Source organism: Mixophyes fleayi, chromosome 9 (genome assembly GCF_038048845.1).
Source record: "Mixophyes fleayi isolate aMixFle1 chromosome 9, aMixFle1.hap1, whole genome shotgun sequence".
NCBI lineage: Eukaryota > Metazoa > Chordata > Amphibia > Anura > Limnodynastidae > Mixophyes > Mixophyes fleayi.
Window position 1 is genome coordinate 12,351,770 of NC_134410.1, and position 16,353 is coordinate 12,368,122.

The 16,353-nt window shown below is 41.1% G+C and overlaps 2 protein-coding genes across 3 annotated transcripts; one reads left to right on the plus strand and one right to left on the minus strand.

Annotated features, from left to right (window-relative positions):
* Positions 1–2,365: 2,365 nt before the first annotated feature.
* On the minus strand, positions 2,366–6,098 carry B3GALT4 (beta-1,3-galactosyltransferase 4). The gene is made up of 2 exons (XM_075186439.1): positions 5,992–6,098; positions 2,366–3,934 (listed from the first exon to the last, which is right to left on the minus strand). Exon 2 carries the CDS (start codon positions 3,558–3,560, stop codon positions 2,487–2,489), a length of 1,074 nt encoding a protein of 357 aa, XP_075042540.1. The 5' UTR covers positions 3,561–3,934; positions 5,992–6,098; the 3' UTR covers positions 2,366–2,486.
* PFDN6 (prefoldin subunit 6) lies at positions 6,078–16,297 on the plus strand. Of its 2 annotated transcripts, none has more exons than XM_075186441.1 (5): positions 6,078–6,182; positions 8,303–8,366; positions 11,605–11,675; positions 15,216–15,340; positions 15,995–16,297. In XM_075186441.1, exons 2-5 carry the CDS (start codon positions 8,303–8,305, stop codon positions 16,113–16,115), a joined length of 381 nt encoding a protein of 126 aa, XP_075042542.1. In that variant the 5' UTR covers positions 6,078–6,182; the 3' UTR covers positions 16,116–16,297. The 2 variants fall into 2 exon arrangements, with proteins under 2 accessions (XP_075042542.1, XP_075042541.1); XM_075186440.1 differs by lacking the exon at positions 6,078–6,182 and adding an exon at positions 6,497–6,547.
* The last annotated feature ends 56 nt before the right edge of the window (positions 16,298–16,353 follow it).

A 16,353-nucleotide genomic window follows, 5' to 3' on the forward strand; every position in this document is an offset into this window, starting at 1 on the left:
AGGACAGTTCACACGCCGGTCTGTGGTACTAGCGATCTTTCCAGAAGTATAGATGGTACAAGAATGATACATTACATGTTCAAACAGCTCGCTTTTTATACAGTTCTGACATAACTCCTGACAAGGGGTAAGGCAGCCCCCTGATCCGAGATGGTTCCGCAATGTCTGAGCTATTTTTAGTATTAGGATACGATGTGTTTTCCCAAACTTGGATTTACATGCAATGCAAAGCTAACAATATTTACACTACTCTGTTATGTGCTAAAACTTGATGCTTGCATTATCTGACATGCAGCCATGCCAGACAGAAAGGCAGTGACCCTCTGCTGGGTATACAGGCTAAACAGGTGTTTGTCACCTCACAAAAAGACTTACTTAGCATTTCTTGCTATCAGCAAACGGACTTCCTCTAGCAAAGTTACAAACCCAAATAATGACACTAACATATAAAACACATCCCAATGTAACACGATAAGTGCATTTGCAATTATATACATTGGTGCCTGCACACTAATTTGAAACACATTTCTACAATAAATTATTTTTACATGATACAGCCACAAAAAAGTTATTAATAAGTGATCCAGCCATTAAGGGATGGAGTTGCCTATGACTGTAGTGTAGATGGAGGTACATGTTAATGGGTGGAAACTTGAGGTTCTACGGTCATATTACTCTAGGTACAGCCAAAAACGTTCGATCTTGGAAGCTAAGCAGAGTAAGCCAGACTAGTAACAGGTTTGGGGACCACCTGGTAACCTCTGGTACGGTAGAATCAGCTTCCCCATTCCTCACTACATTTTCATGGTTGTGGTCCGTAAGGAGGGGGCTCCTCCCCAGGTCTGGTAAGTACCCAGTATAAGTCTGACATCACCGATGTGAACGCACTGACCTCCAAATATTCCAACTTCATATTGATTGGATTGTATCATTTTACCTATGTCGTACATCAACAACTATCTCGGACTAATCAAGATTCATCATAAGAGCCATGTTATTTTTAATAATAGATCTTAAAAGATAGATCTATTATATTCGCCATTTTATCTCGAAAGGGGAACATATGCTGTTGATGGTAACTACAAGTACATTTCATGTTCATCTTGGTATATGCACATAACTATTCCACATTAAACCATTCCAATTAGTTCAGTACACACACTAATTAATAAGTCCCTTATGTTAGCACTCTTTTATTAGATAACATGCATGATCTTAGTTTATCAATCACATACATTTTCAACACTTATTACATACAAGATACAGATGGGTTCAGAGGAAGTGATCCTCCTTATATTGTTTTCGATGTGTGTTAATGATGGCATTATACAATGTTTAATATTAATATGTGATGGATGCAGGCATGATTGAAGGAGATTATACATAATACAAGTCATAATCCCAGTCCTGACATTCCTGGCTTCCATGTGGGATTTTTTTACTTTACGTGTATGAATCGTTTAGTCAAATCATAATTTATCAATGGTTATTTGTTATTTTTTGTTTCATTAGCTCAAGCCCTCGTTTTTGATTACTTTAAATGCATGATACCATATGTGCTTATGTATTACTAGAGGAATTAAACACCTATGTGTGTATCCATGTATTACTAGAGTATCTAGATAATTATGCATGTATCTATGTGTCTAAGCACCATTCGATAATCTAAAGATCCATATGATTGATTGTACAATATTGGTTATATGTACAAACTGTTCACCTTAAACATCACAATCTCAGTCAATTATACACACTAGACATTCTGTTTATTTATCTGTAAACAATAGATGCACCGTTACTGGCAGCGCACACGTAGAAGGATAATCAAAAACTATCAGACTCATTGTTGATCGATTGCTTTAAATTGATGGGTTTTTTTCCCCCTTTTCTGTTCATGTGTGAATAATAAGTAAGTTCTCTTGAATACAACGTTATCAGACATTTAATTATGTGGTTGTGTTAGACTATTGTCAATTCTTAGTTTTATTCATACGATCTATTATGACTGGGGATTGATATTGTTCTATTCATGCACTTCTGAGCCCTGTAATTCGTCTACACTAGTCCCTATTAGGGTTGACATTGTAGAGCAGAACATTATACAGCATTATAAACATATCTTCTATTGATTTATCTGGTATGAGCCCAGCTAATTATTTGTTCTGTATTGTTTATGATCAAGGAGGGATACCTTGCTAATTAACTGCAGCTCTACCAGACTAGTGGTATATTTACTAAACTGCGGGTTTGGAAAAGTGGAGATGTTGCCTATAGCAACCAATCGGCTTCTAGCTGTCATTTTGTAGAATGTACTAAATAAATAATTAGAATCTGATTGGTTGCTATAGGCAACATCTCCCCTTTTTAAACCCTCAGTTTAGTACATATACCCCTAGGTCTTTCCGATTTCTTGAGCGCAGTGTTTTCCCCCCATTCTTATTATTATTACAATGGACACCTGTATCATGAACTATCCGTCCCCGACATCACCTGTTCTCCAATAGTGGTTCATACACATCTCCATTCTCCACCCCCTGCCCCATTAATTTACAGTAGAGCAGTGTTAGTGGGGGGCACCAGTGATTATCTGCCTCTTTCAGCATATACCAGGCCTCCTGCATGCGGCGGGGAGTAATTCTGTGAGACGTGAACATAGTTCGGTAACAGCAGCTGTTGTGCGGCACTATAATGGAACCGGCGATCTTTGCAATATGTCGCGGGGCAATCCCAGCTGCCCGTGCCAAGATACCGACATACACGTCCTCAACTGTAGGCCATGGGCCACTACCGGCCTCTTGCAACAGGTGTCGAGCTGCTGCCTGAGATAACACATAGCCCGTGCCACTACAATAGGGTGGGAAATGGTCACCGGCGTACAATTCATATGATGTGTAATGACGGCTCTCTGGATCCCGGTCGGGGCTAACATGCCAGTGAACTCGACCCAGGTACATGAGTCCATTATGTTCCCTAAGAAACTTTGACAAGGATGGGGTGTTGACGAAGACATCATCATCAGTCTTGAGCAAGTACTGAGCCTCTTGGCATTTTTCCAATGCCCATGATAACCCCGTCAGGGTTTTAAGGGTCAGGTTTTGGTAAGAGTCAGTGAAGTTCGCCTGAATGATGTCCCTATGAGTCACGGCCTCATGTACCAGAGCAGCTCTTTCAACTGGTGATTTCGGGACTCCCAGGACAAACAAGGTGAGAGAAGCAAATTCGGTGGAAGAAGAGAGACTACCCCACGTCTGGCGGATCGCATCCCTCCGATCTCTATGTGAAGGTGCACTGGAGACTAAAATGAGAAGTAATGGCGGTGACAAGCAAGCCTTGACAGGGGAGAGTAGGAAAGGGGGTACAGGAACGTTTAAAATTGGTGATGAAGACAGATGGGAAGGAGCGGAGTAGAAGATGGGAAGTGCCCAAGACAAATGCTCTTCCAAATGCCCAGAAATTAAGAAGATAATTAGCAGAGCGAGAGAAATGACTGTGACGAAGACACGCCAGCGCCGACGATAGACGGGAAACAAGCGGAGGCAAGCGGCAACAGCTGGGAGCATGGTGGCTGAGAATGGAAATCTAGGTCTGGTTTGTTTTAATAAATGATAATACAGAGTTCATCGTTTACTTCCCCCGAATCACAGTTTATCACGACATTCACGTCTCCATCTTTTTCTACAAGAGTTCCATTGCGCTGCTGTGTGGAGGTTGGAAACTTGGTCTTCTACCCTCGTCTCTGCTTGAATCCGTTCAGGGCAGAATGTTCACAAAGACTCCTTAACCAGTGGTAACTGAGCCCGCACAGACGCTCAGAGTCCTCTGTCACAAAGTTTATTACAAGTTAACACACTGGTCTTATTTCACAAAAAGGTGGAGACATCCTGAGAGCAGAAAGGCTGGTGCTGGGGATGCTATTATAGGATCACTGAAGAGACTGTAAAACAGGAGACAGCAGATTCAGCAACTGCATTATTTCCTTAACACAGAATATTATGGACAGTTGCAGTCTTGTAGCCGGCACCCCCCCCCCCCCCCCCCCCCCCAAGGAGATATAGAAAAAGGGGGGCCTGTCCAAACCAAAACAATCAAATTAGCAATCTGGTACAGATGTCAATTATATACACATTCCTTTCGATCTCAGCTGCCTAGGACTTGTAAAGCTCACTTAGCTGAGATACAAGAGCATAATAAACTTTATGCCAGCGGTTCCGAAAGTGTGTGGGAGCCGTGGCGCTATCACGGGTGGCGTGGCCAGGGGAAAAAAACAAGACAAAAAATTTACCAATCCGGCCGCGCCCGGGACCCAGCATCCTCCTCCCTCCTCGCTGAATGTCGGGCGTGACGTCATCACGTCTGACATATTCAGTGAGCAGCGGCAGAAGAGAGGAGGATGCTGGCTCCCGGGCGCCGCCGGTTTGGTAAGAAAATAGAAGAGAAGATAGAAGAAATAGAAGAAAGAAGGCCAAGTATGGTAAGTAAAGAAACGGAGGGGAAATGGTGATAGGAAACAGCAATGGAGGGGCAAAAAGATTGAAGAAGGGCGCGGAGTGTGATGATTTTTGTACATGTTGTTGTTTTATTTTGTTTGATTTTATTCCTCTTAATGTTAGCTGTAAATTATTCTTTGAAAGAAATATAATTGAAAAAAATAATATATATAAAAATATTCTTTTCCATTGGATTTATGTGTATTATTTTTGCAAAGTACTTACTGTCCTGACCTAAATACTTATTACATTATTTTGACCCAACTACTTATAAAACAGGACTGCTCTGTAATTATTTTGGAGGGGTGCCTAGAAAAAATTATGGAGAGTCTAAGGGTGCCGCAAACTAAAAAATTTGGGAACCACTGCTTTATGCCACCAATATAGTGATCAAGTTGCCTACAGCTGGAGCTAGCTTCCTGCATGTACTGTAGTAACACCTTAATACTATACCAGCTTCTCTGTTTGAGTTATGATTACAATGAGGCATTGTGCCAAGCTCTTACACTGCAGTGAACATCACAACAGCGGAGTCCTTAATGATCACAGGGGATGACTCAGACTAATTAACATCTACAGTTTATGGGAAGCAAGTGCCAATATCAATAAAGAGAAACTATGTGAAGATTGTCAGATCGCATAGTGTAAGCTGGCACACGTGGGTGCTTTATTTTGACCTGTGTTTACTGCTTGGTGAAGTACCACTGAATCCTATGGAGAATACAATCGGAGTGAACACTGTACAGACGTGGGGTGACAGGGTAATAGGGTGTCAGTGTAATGAGAAGGTACAGGGGTGACAATAATAGGTATTGGGGGGTCAGTGTAATGAAGAGGAGATGGGGGACAGGGTAATAGAGAGGTATTGGGGTGCCAGTGTAATGAGGGGGAGATAGGGTAAGAGAGATATTGGGGTGTCAGTGTGTAATGAGGAGGTAATGGGGTGTCAGTGTGTAATGAGGAGGTAATGGGGTGTCAGTGGGTAATGAGGAGGTATTGGGGTGTCAGTGGGTAATGAGGAGGTATTGGGGTGTCAGTGGGTAATGAGGAGGTAATAGGGTGTCAGTGTGTAATGAGGAGGTAATGGGGTGTCAGTGTGTAATGAGGAGGTAATGGGGTGTCAGTGTGTAATGAGGAGGTAATGGGGTGTCAGTGTATAATGAGGAGGTATTGGGGTGTCAGTGTGTAATGAGGAGGTAATGGGGTGTCAGTGTGTAATGAGGAGGTAATGGGGTGTCAGTGTATAATGAGGAGGTAATGGGATGTCAGTGTGTAATGAGGAGGTAATGGGGTGTCAGTGTGTAATGAGGAGGTAATGGGGTGTCAGTGTATAATGAGGAGGTAATGGGGTGTCAGTGTGTAATGAGGAGGTAATGTGGTGTCAGTGTGTAATGAGGAGGTAATGTGGTGTCAGTGTGTAATGAAGAAGTAATTAGGAGATATTGGGGTGGCACCCTTCAGGGAGTAGCCTGTTCTGGGCACTCACATATCCCGGGGCACATACCTGTGTATTATGGCTGCGCTGGGAATCTCTGACGGCGTTTTGTCTCTCTGTCTCCTGTGAATAAAGTTGCGCGGGCTGCATAGAAACGGTTGGGTGGGGTCACCTGGTAACAGTTGGAGGCGGAAGTAGTGGAGATCTGTTTCCGGGTTACAGTTGTACGGACGCACGTTATTGCTGGGGACAGAGAGACGGTAATGCGGGTCTGATGCTGACAGAGACTACAGGTCCCAGCATGCCCTACAGACTGACACCACTGAGGGACATGCTGGGGCCTGAAGTTCCACACGATATAGCTCCTATCTATCTTTAACATATGTGTATTTGCCAATCACTGACACAATTGCACATTGTAACTACATAGATGACATTGTTACAATCCAGCAGTTGTGGCTCTATATATATATATATATATATATATATATATATATATATATATATATATATATATATATATCTCTACTATGTTACCGGTATGGCACCTCAGAATTTATGCTCAGTTCCTTGCACTATACAGGAATGGTGTATTATTGTTACTATGTATTATGCATCTGGACAGGTTTGTACACACCTACATTTACCATTTATTTATATTGTGGTTTCCTACAAGACAAGAATGTTTGCACATTGCGTGAAATATGTACTGATAATATCAGTCAACTATATATATATATATATATATATATATATATATATATATATTTAGGGGTAGGAAACTCCCAGCTGCATCATAACATGAAGTCTCTGGTTTATTAGACACCCCAGTCTTTCCAATGCTCATGGGCTGCTCAGTCGGTGACAGCATCTTCTGGGCACCCCCATTCTTACTATAACCCGCCTTCCATGTAGCTAGAACTGCAGAAATCCCATGAACAAGGTAGTCTGTGGACCTGACATGTTACGCTGGTGCCTGTTTTTATCTATTCTATATTTGATGTCTATTGGTGCTTATCTTCCCTGGTTCTTACATAACTGATTGTAGTATGTGGGTGTTGCCAATCTCTCTGGGACACCATTAACCTTAAGCTCACATTGCTGGATGACAGTAATCTGTCCAGTCTTCTTCAGTAGCCGTCTTTACTTTCTGTTGCAGCTTATTTTGTTTGTATTATGATCTCCTCAATGTATAGGGGATGGTGTAATATGTCAGCGCTTTATAGATACTAATAACACAGCTCCATTGATGAGAATTGGGTTATTTGTAAAATTCCGCAGTTCTCTGCGGTGATGCTGCAGCTGAAAATGAATTTGTTTAAAGTGCCACCGCTCTGGCTCCCAGCTTCAGGTAATGGAGGGATATTTACTATACCTGTGGGGGCACTTACAGTAAGAGGGAGCCTTCCAAAAATGTACTAATAACACATCACAGTTGTTTGACTATTTACTAATTGTCAAATAATTCTGCCAGTGTGATCTATGTGTATTGAGACATAAAGATGATGAAGGAGCAGACATAGGCTGATATTACTTGTGTAGATATCTATAATCAGTCAGTCAACTAACAGTGTTGGTGAAAGAGGCACATCAGAACACACAGCTTGTCATGGCTGGCATATGGCAGCTGGTGACCCCTCTGCTCTTCTCGGTGAAAAACACAAGAAATTTTTGCAATGTGCAAAATAACACAGAAGGACTAGGAAAACCTGGCTCGGTTACTGCTTTACCCTGATGGGTGGATGAGGATATAACGAAAACCAAATGAGTGCATGCATTAGATTTGTCTGGTGGCTGTTGAGGTCTGTGGTTCTGATGTAATGGTGCGCGTTCTATTTTCATGGCACACATTGCATTTGTTGATGGGTCTAGTACAGACTTGGCTAACCTGTGTCACTCCAGGTGTTGTGAAACTACAAGCCCCAGCATGCATTGCCAATTTATAGCATCTTATTGCTGGAAGGGTATGCTGGGACTTGTAGTTTCACAAAACCTGGAGTGCCACAGGTTAGCCAAGCCTGGTCTAGGGCAATGTTCGAATACAATGGCATATCTTAACATCGTTGCTGATCAAGTTTCATCCCTTTCATGGCTGTGACATACTAGTCTATGAATGTGCCTTTGCACAAGATAGCACCCATGCTAGAAGGTTAGGAAGGGCCTAGAATGGTTCAGTAAAATGACTGCAAATACAGCTCCATGCAGTGTCTTTAACAGCCGTCCGATATCAATACAATCCAGTAGCTGTGGCATGTGGTGGAACAGACTTTTCGGAGTAAAAATCCAACACTAGCTAACTATGGAACAACATCACTAAGCTGTACTTTCACCCACATTGTAACGCTGGTGATTTTCATGTTCTTTTCATATGTTTCTACAGATGGCAGCACAACTACAGGAGAAGTTACAGAGCGAAGTCACCAAATACCAGCAAGTCCAGAAAGGTAACATACAGGAGTATAGAAGTATGTTAGTGGTGGAGAGACGTTTTCTTATCATGCTCATACAGAGGGTTAAGTATTTACACATCTATTATCTGTATTATCCCCCCTTTATTTATTTTTAAAAAAAAAAATATATATATATATATATATGTATATATATATCCCCTCCATATTACACAGTGTACAGAGGATGTTTAATCATCAGCATCAGTCCTTGCCCCAGTGGAGCTTACAGTCTAAATTCTCTATTTTACACACACACCTATTAAGATCAGTTTTTACAGCAGCCAAGCGTATATGTTTGGAGTGTGGGAGGACTCTCACAAAGACATGAGGAGCACATGTAAACTCCATACAGACAGGCCCCTGGTTGGAATTGAGCCCATGGCCAATGAGTCCCTAGGTCTTGAAGGCACTGTCCTATCCTGGTTCTCATCCTACCTATCTAATCGCTCTTTTAGTGTTAATTTCTCTGGATCCACCTCTGCTCCGCTTCCTTTATCAGTTGGAGTTCCACAAGGCTCAGTCCTAGGTCCTCTGCTATTCTCTATCTACACCACTTCTCTTGGAAAACTAATAAGCTCCTTTGGATTTCAGTATCATCTCTATGCGGATGATACACAAATTTATCTATCCTCTCCTGATCTTTCATCTTCTGTGTTGTCTCGCGTTACTGACTGTCTTTCTGCCATTTCATCTTAGATGTCTTCTCGCCAACTCAAACTCAATCTTTCAAAAACTGAATTAATAATATTCCCACCCAAGAACAGAAGCTTCCTGCCTGACATTTCTATTTCTGCCGATAACATGACCATAAATCCCACCCCGCAAGCTCGTTGCCTAGGTGTAATCCTTGAATCACAACTGTCGTTTATTCCCCACATCAACTCTATATCTAAATCATGTTACATACACCTAAAGAACATTTCCAGAATGCGCACATATCTGACACAAGACACCGCAAAAACATTAATTCATGCACTCATCATCTCCCGCATCAACTATTGCAATTCCCTCCTTACTGGTCTTCCCAAAGTCAGACTTGAACCCCTACAATCTATTTTGCATGCAGCGGCTAGACTGATTTTCCTTACAAACCGTTATTCCTCTGCTGAGCCACTCTGTCAGTCTCTACATTGGCTGCCTGTATATCAACGAATCCAATATAAAATTCTTCTACTAACATACAAGGCCATCAACAAAATTGCACCGACATACATTTCCTCACTTGTCTCGAAATATCTCCCTACTCGACACCTCCGTTCTGCACAAGATCTACGTCTCTATTCCACTCTCGTCACATCCTCCCATTCTCGGTTACAGGATTTTTTCCGGGCTGCACCTACTTTGTGGAATTCCCTCCCACGCACAGTAAGACTTTCCTCTAGTCTTTAAACCTTCAAGCGTTCACTGAAAACCCACCTCTTCAGACAGGGTTATGATATTCAAGTCAGACAGAGAACCAATGTGTTTAGATGGGGCACTCATAGAATAGAATCAATATAAAACATATTAAATTTTATTGATATGCATTAAAATAAAATCATCAAAAATAGTAAATAGTAGAGTAGTGAAATATTAAAAGATGTAATTGACAAATTGAAGTAACTAAGGGGGGGAGATGCTCTGCACAGGGATTGGAAGGAAACATCCACATGCAGTATATGACAAGATATCAATCTTTAACATGTAGCATGTGGGGGTGCTGGTCCTGTTATATTAAGACAGAAAAAATAATGAACAGGGGTTCATATTAGAAGGACGAATTAGCACTCCTTATGTTGATTAAAATATAACTTTTAATGATTATTGTTTAATAATGACATCCTCCCGGAAGACAAGGTGAAATATATTAAAAATTACTTACAAATACACACATACACATGTGTGATAAAAACAAAAACACCAACTGATAGGGATCTATTATATAAAGGAATAGTCTGGTGGATACAGAGAATATCTTGTATAAATCCTTGGTAACAGACCATTTACTGGTAGGAGGTGGTTAGTAGGAAGACAGAATGATTTAAAGAGTGAATGAGAACCGTGTCTCTTATGGTGTTAGTATTATAAGGCTTCTAGTCACCACTGTGACAAATGTAGCAGGCGGATAACGGAGTGAGATACTTGATCTCCGTGGATTTAATGAGGGGAAACCCCTAGCTCAAAGTAGTCTTAGCTTGTATGGTGATATTGGTAAACTTTAAATACAAGGCTTGTTCTGGGTTATTGACAGTATGAAGCACTACACAATAGCGCATCTATACTGAGGCTGGTGTGCTTCCTGCAATGTGTGACTTTGTCAGCAGTGATAAATGCAGTTGGCTCGTTGCCAGTAATAGCTCTGTGGTACTAAAAAATGTCCCTGGTATAGGTTAGTTTATATACAGTCTCTGTGATGGACACTGTTCACAGCAGCTATACACATTAGTGCATCTATAATGAGGCTGGTGTAATTCCTGCAATGTGTGACCTTGTCAGCTATAACACATGCAGTTAACTCATTGATATCTTGTGTATGAGCACCACCTTCAGGCTACATGGTACTATATAAAAATATTAATCATATGGATTAAAACAACTAAATAACCATAACCTAGAAGGGTATAGAATACTCCTGGTGCGATTTACACGAGTTTTGTTGGTTGTATAAGGTTATGATATTCCTCAACCATCATCTTAATTTCCCTAGATTACCCTATTGCCATCCTCTACACTGCTAACGCAAGACAACAACCTTCTGACCAACATTCCAACACACACAGCCCACTCAGCACTTTTACCTTTGCAGTCTGGCTGGTTCATTGTGCAATATGATGTAGCACGTGCCCTTGTGTTTCAAATTCCCATTGTCCTATAGATTGTAAGCTTGTGAGCAGGGTTCTCTTACCTCTCTGTCTGTATGTATTACCCAGTATTGTCTTATCAATGTTTGTTCCCAATTGTAAAGCGCTACGGAATTTGCTGACGCTATATAAATAAATGTTGATGATGATGATCGCAGTGATGTATATTACGGGGTGAAACCATAACAGAACTTCTGTAATTACATTTGTCACTGCGTTGCACTCAGCCTTTACAGCCTGTTATAATCATTTTCTGGCCCATGATGCTCACCTGTAAATTTTAGACTGTTTGCTGTTTCCTCATCTGAATCTCTGTATACCTGTCTGCCCATTTCACACCTCCTGATCTTTGGCAGTCTCGATTTTAATTTGGCTACTATTTCTTGCTGCAGATATCAGCAACAGTATGTCAGCCCGACAGAAACTAGAAGCTCAACTCACTGAGAACAACATTGTGAAAGAGGTGAGTCTTGTCTCGGTGTATTGCTTCTGGGTCAGAATATCATTTCCTGTTATACCTGCACCTCCGCGGGTAAGCTGGATACACACTAATAACAAATCCAGGAAATCGGGCTGAAAAGCTGAATCCCTTAAGGCACCATTAGCACAGGCAGACAATGACCACATATACAGTAGGATGCAATCATCATTTACTGTTCAGAATGGGCCGTGGTCTAACACTTGTGCTGATGGTGTCAGTCAGCCCCGATTTAGTTGGATTGTGATTGTCTATAGTTGGGCCACTACATTTACAAGGCTGGGTTAGTTGAATTGACCAACAGAAATCATACTGTGCATGGGCATGTTGAAGCAAAATTAAGATTATAGACTATATTCAGTGTCCTTACAGTTGAAGAGACTTTTCACCATATACTTTGTGTAATTATTCCCTTTGTACAGAGAATTGTATATGCATTTCTACGTAGCGTGCAGTTCCCTACTGAAATGGTTTGCAGTGTTTCATGTATTTAGTTTTCTAGTTCAGCCTGTAAGTTGGAAGAAAACTTGCAAGTGACACAATTAAATGTCTATCTGTCAAAATTGTAGACCTAAGCCTGGAGCATGTTTTCTAAGGTCTGAATACTTTACAAGGAACTTAATTTTCAATATAATTTATTTAGCTTTCACAAATGTCTGTACCTGCCAATTGATAGGATGATTTGCAAACATTGTTACTTCCATTCTGCTGGCTTATAGTTAAAAACAAGTTTTCAAATTGATCACGTTCTCTGCAGCACTAAGGGACGACTGTTTTCCAGGATGCAGCAATAAAATAAAAAGAGAATGGTGTTTCTGGCTGCCTGGGATACTGTAGTGAGCAGGAAATGGAGGGATATGAAATCTCAGACCATTATCTTTTCAAACTGTAGCTATGAATCATTTCAATCTCCAGCACTGCATGTAAATGGGTTAGAAACAACTTTACATAAATATACTTTACGCTAAATAAATGGAGATGGAGATGGTGAACTTTATGGCCAGAACCATTTGTTTATTTGGTTACTTATTGAATTATATAGTTGTTGTTTTTTTATTTAGATCCATTACACAAATCACAAACTTTCCATAAGGTTTTCCATGGCAACATATTCAGAGCAAATCCAGAAAATGAATGTGAAATATATTTTGCCAATTTTTACTGAGGGTAATGATGCCAAATTTGTATATCCGTAACCAAGACCCTAGAGAGTTATAGGGACAGAAACAAGAATATGTTGTTGTGGGTTTTTTCTTGTTTTTTGGTTTTTTTTCCTTTTCTTCTTTAACCTGGGGGAGCCTTTAGGAGGCTAAAATAAGTTTTGCCTATTTATATAACGAATAGGTTCAATGCAAACTAGAGTCCAGCAAAGCAAAAGGGGGTGTCTGTCCCTTGACCCCTGGGAGGTAGGACAATCATTAGAATGTAAACTGAACCTGGCTTTAGACTCGCTGCAACAGAAAGTAGCCTTTAGCTTTTATTAATAAAGCCAGGATAATGCAGGAAAAAAGGCGAGGGGGGTAAGGGGGCGGCGGGAGTAAAATGATCATCGCAGAATACAAACCGAGGTGGGAATTCCCAAGTTCTTCAATGTAGAAAGGGCAGGAACCATAACAATAATGGCCACTCAAAAGTCGAACAAGGAAAAAAGGTTTTTCTAGGAGAAACTGCTTGCAGATCTCTCCAACTGAGAGGTGGTCACATGGACATTGTAAAACGCAGGGCTGAGGGACTACCATATAGGCACCTGATCTTTCTGTTCCGCTAAAATGGCATGTACAGACTAAGGCACCTAATGGCCCGAGCAGCTGTACGCCACACTACTGTGAGCACGAAACATAGTAAGCTTGGACATAGATCACCGGCTACACCACACTCCATAATGTGTCAGGAGACAGATGGAGGGATGCAGTATGTGACACATACTAACGTAGAATCTATACTCGCGCCATTGAGAACCTGAATTTGAAAATGCTGATTTTCCGCCACTCCACAGCAGGGATATGGTAGCCCTCATCCTTCTTCCAGGCAAAGTAAATCTTTGAATACTATCCACTAAAGCTTTTTTTTTCCCCAAGTGTGCCCTGCAAACACAGTGGTTCTCTCCTTAGAATACCAAGTAATAAAACACCCCATGTGTCATTTTCCCATTTTGATGGGGGAGACCGACTTCTGAGAAAGGACTGGAAGTCTTGAGATCAACTAGAGGTAGGTGGGCATCAGACATTCTGTCACACCGCTAGTACTCCAGTACAGAGACAAGGACAGCTCACCTGAAAGGGGTTTTCTGACCTCCTGGGCCTAGCTACAGGAATAAGGGCTGTCGTTTCTGGGTACCCTCCAGTCCAAGCAGTAAGGAAGGGACAGCAGATCCCCCAGATATAAAATAAAGCTAATGGAATAGAACACTAGAGATGAGGGGCCTAGCTCCATGGCAGGACAAACCAAACTAAGAGAAGTTGTGGAGCTAGGAGAAGAATTCAGAGTAATTGTCCTGCTCCCCAGTCTTCTGTATAAGGACGCTCCAAGAAAATAGCGGGATGGATCTTGTAGTAATACCTACATGTCGTCGCTCGGCTTTCTCTTTCTATAAACGTCTTTCCATTTTGAACACCATGTGGTCCAGGAGTATTTCCCGGCCCGTTTTTGCACCTGCTAACCACAGTTGTGAGATTGGAGGGGGTTAGCAGAAATATTGATTAATAATCCTCAAATTATTGTATTATGAATGAATACAGAACAAAACTTGACCGGCATTCAAGTTTCTTTTGGGACCAAAGTAAGTGACACAGACAGTACTTGGACACACATTAGGTGTTTTCCTGGTTCCATGCTTGGACTACCTCCACCCCCGATGTCCCTATATTCTGCTTTTACAGATGCCGCTTGCTTCCCTCTCTTCTAATTATTTGTACTGTTTCTTTGATGCATTGTGTGTTGCGCAGCTTCCTGTATTTATATCTTAACATACAGGTTATTTTGTGGAGTCTCCAGTGACTCATTAATAGAAGGATTGTGTGACACATAATTACCACTTGGCGGATGCAGGCGGCTCTGTCATTAGATTTTCTTTCCATGGCTCGGTTTCCTGTTTTCTAAGGTGGAAACTTCATTGTACTAGTCTTACTGGTTTCAGAGTGTCTGGGGCTGTACAGATTCACGTTAAAATGTGTGAGATCACAGAGAAGGGTTTTCTGATCCCCAGGGTCGCTGTCTTCCAAGCTGCTGTACCGCAAAATTAAAATGTTTATATCTAAACATTGAAGGTACAATACAGTGTTCAGAGTCACAGTCACCTTCTGTATTAGTGTAAAGAATCACCCTGCTCCGTTTCGGACATCTGAAGCTTCTCCCACGTCTTTTGGACAGCAGAGAAAAATAATTTAACAATTTCCAATCATCTTATCATTTAGGTTGTATACATTTAATAACCACCCCAGGCATACCTCAAACCATTTAGAGGAACCACCAAAGGGCACACAAATACCAATAAACTGTGAATTGTGTTATGTTGTACACCTGCAGGAGCTGGCCGTGCTGGATGACAGTAACACAGTGTATAAACTGATCGGACCTGTGCTGGTAAAACAAGATTTGGAAGAAGCAAAGGCCACGGTTGACAAGAGACTGCAATATATAAATGGAGAGATGTGAGTAGTTGAATAGCGGGGTCTGTTTTGGTGGTTTACGGTTTGTACTGTATAATGTTACATGTAGATTTTAAAATGTAAGGAGACTCTTTGTGGGTATTGTTTTGGTCTACCGTCATTCGCTTATGGACCTTAATTTTAATTAACCACTATTTGAATGGGGTTTTTTTGCTTTGTTTTTTTTACATATGCAACCAATTACTGTTTTTCCATGTGTGACTGTGTAATCATGCATTCTGTCTTAGCAACATGAAAGCTGTTTCCACGGTTACCTTTGTTGCTATATATCATTTAATCAAATGGCAACCGTGTGTTTCTGAAATTTCAACAGGTGATTTCAGACAGAATTTCTATTTCAAGTGTCAGGAGTTATCTCAGTAAAATGGTAGTTACCAGCATAATTATTCATTGAGGTAAATGACCTGTAAGATAGTTACTGTCAACTAACTATTTTTTTCTTTAAAAAAAATTGTCTTTTGAGCAAGGAGTTTCCTATAAAATACTAATTGTTTTTGTTTACATTTGAAAACTATCATGTTTGAATACTTGTGCAAGGCCTTGTATGTATAATGAAAGTGATGTTGCTTGTATCACCCGGGTGTACATGTATATCTATTACCTGCTGTTTATCCTTACCTCTCTACTTTGTTTTAGCAAACGATATGAAACCCTGTTGAAGGACATGGAGCAGACTTCAGAGCAGCAACGCGCTACCCTTACAAAACTCCAGCAAGAATACCAGCGGGCGCAGGGCAAGGCCCCGGTTAAGGCTTGAGAAGGGATTCCCCAACACACCAATATTTATGTACTTATAAGGGAGGACCTACCCCGCAATAACTTATAACAGTCTCCTGGTTCCATAGGATATCAAGCTCAACGGGTGTCCTTCTGTGTCCTGTCACAATGGGTGATTGTATTATACATATATGTGCTAATAAACATGCTAACCAAACACAACATTCTGCGTGGCAGTAAATTTTCCAAATGAATAACCATGTTATGTGTGTGCGGAC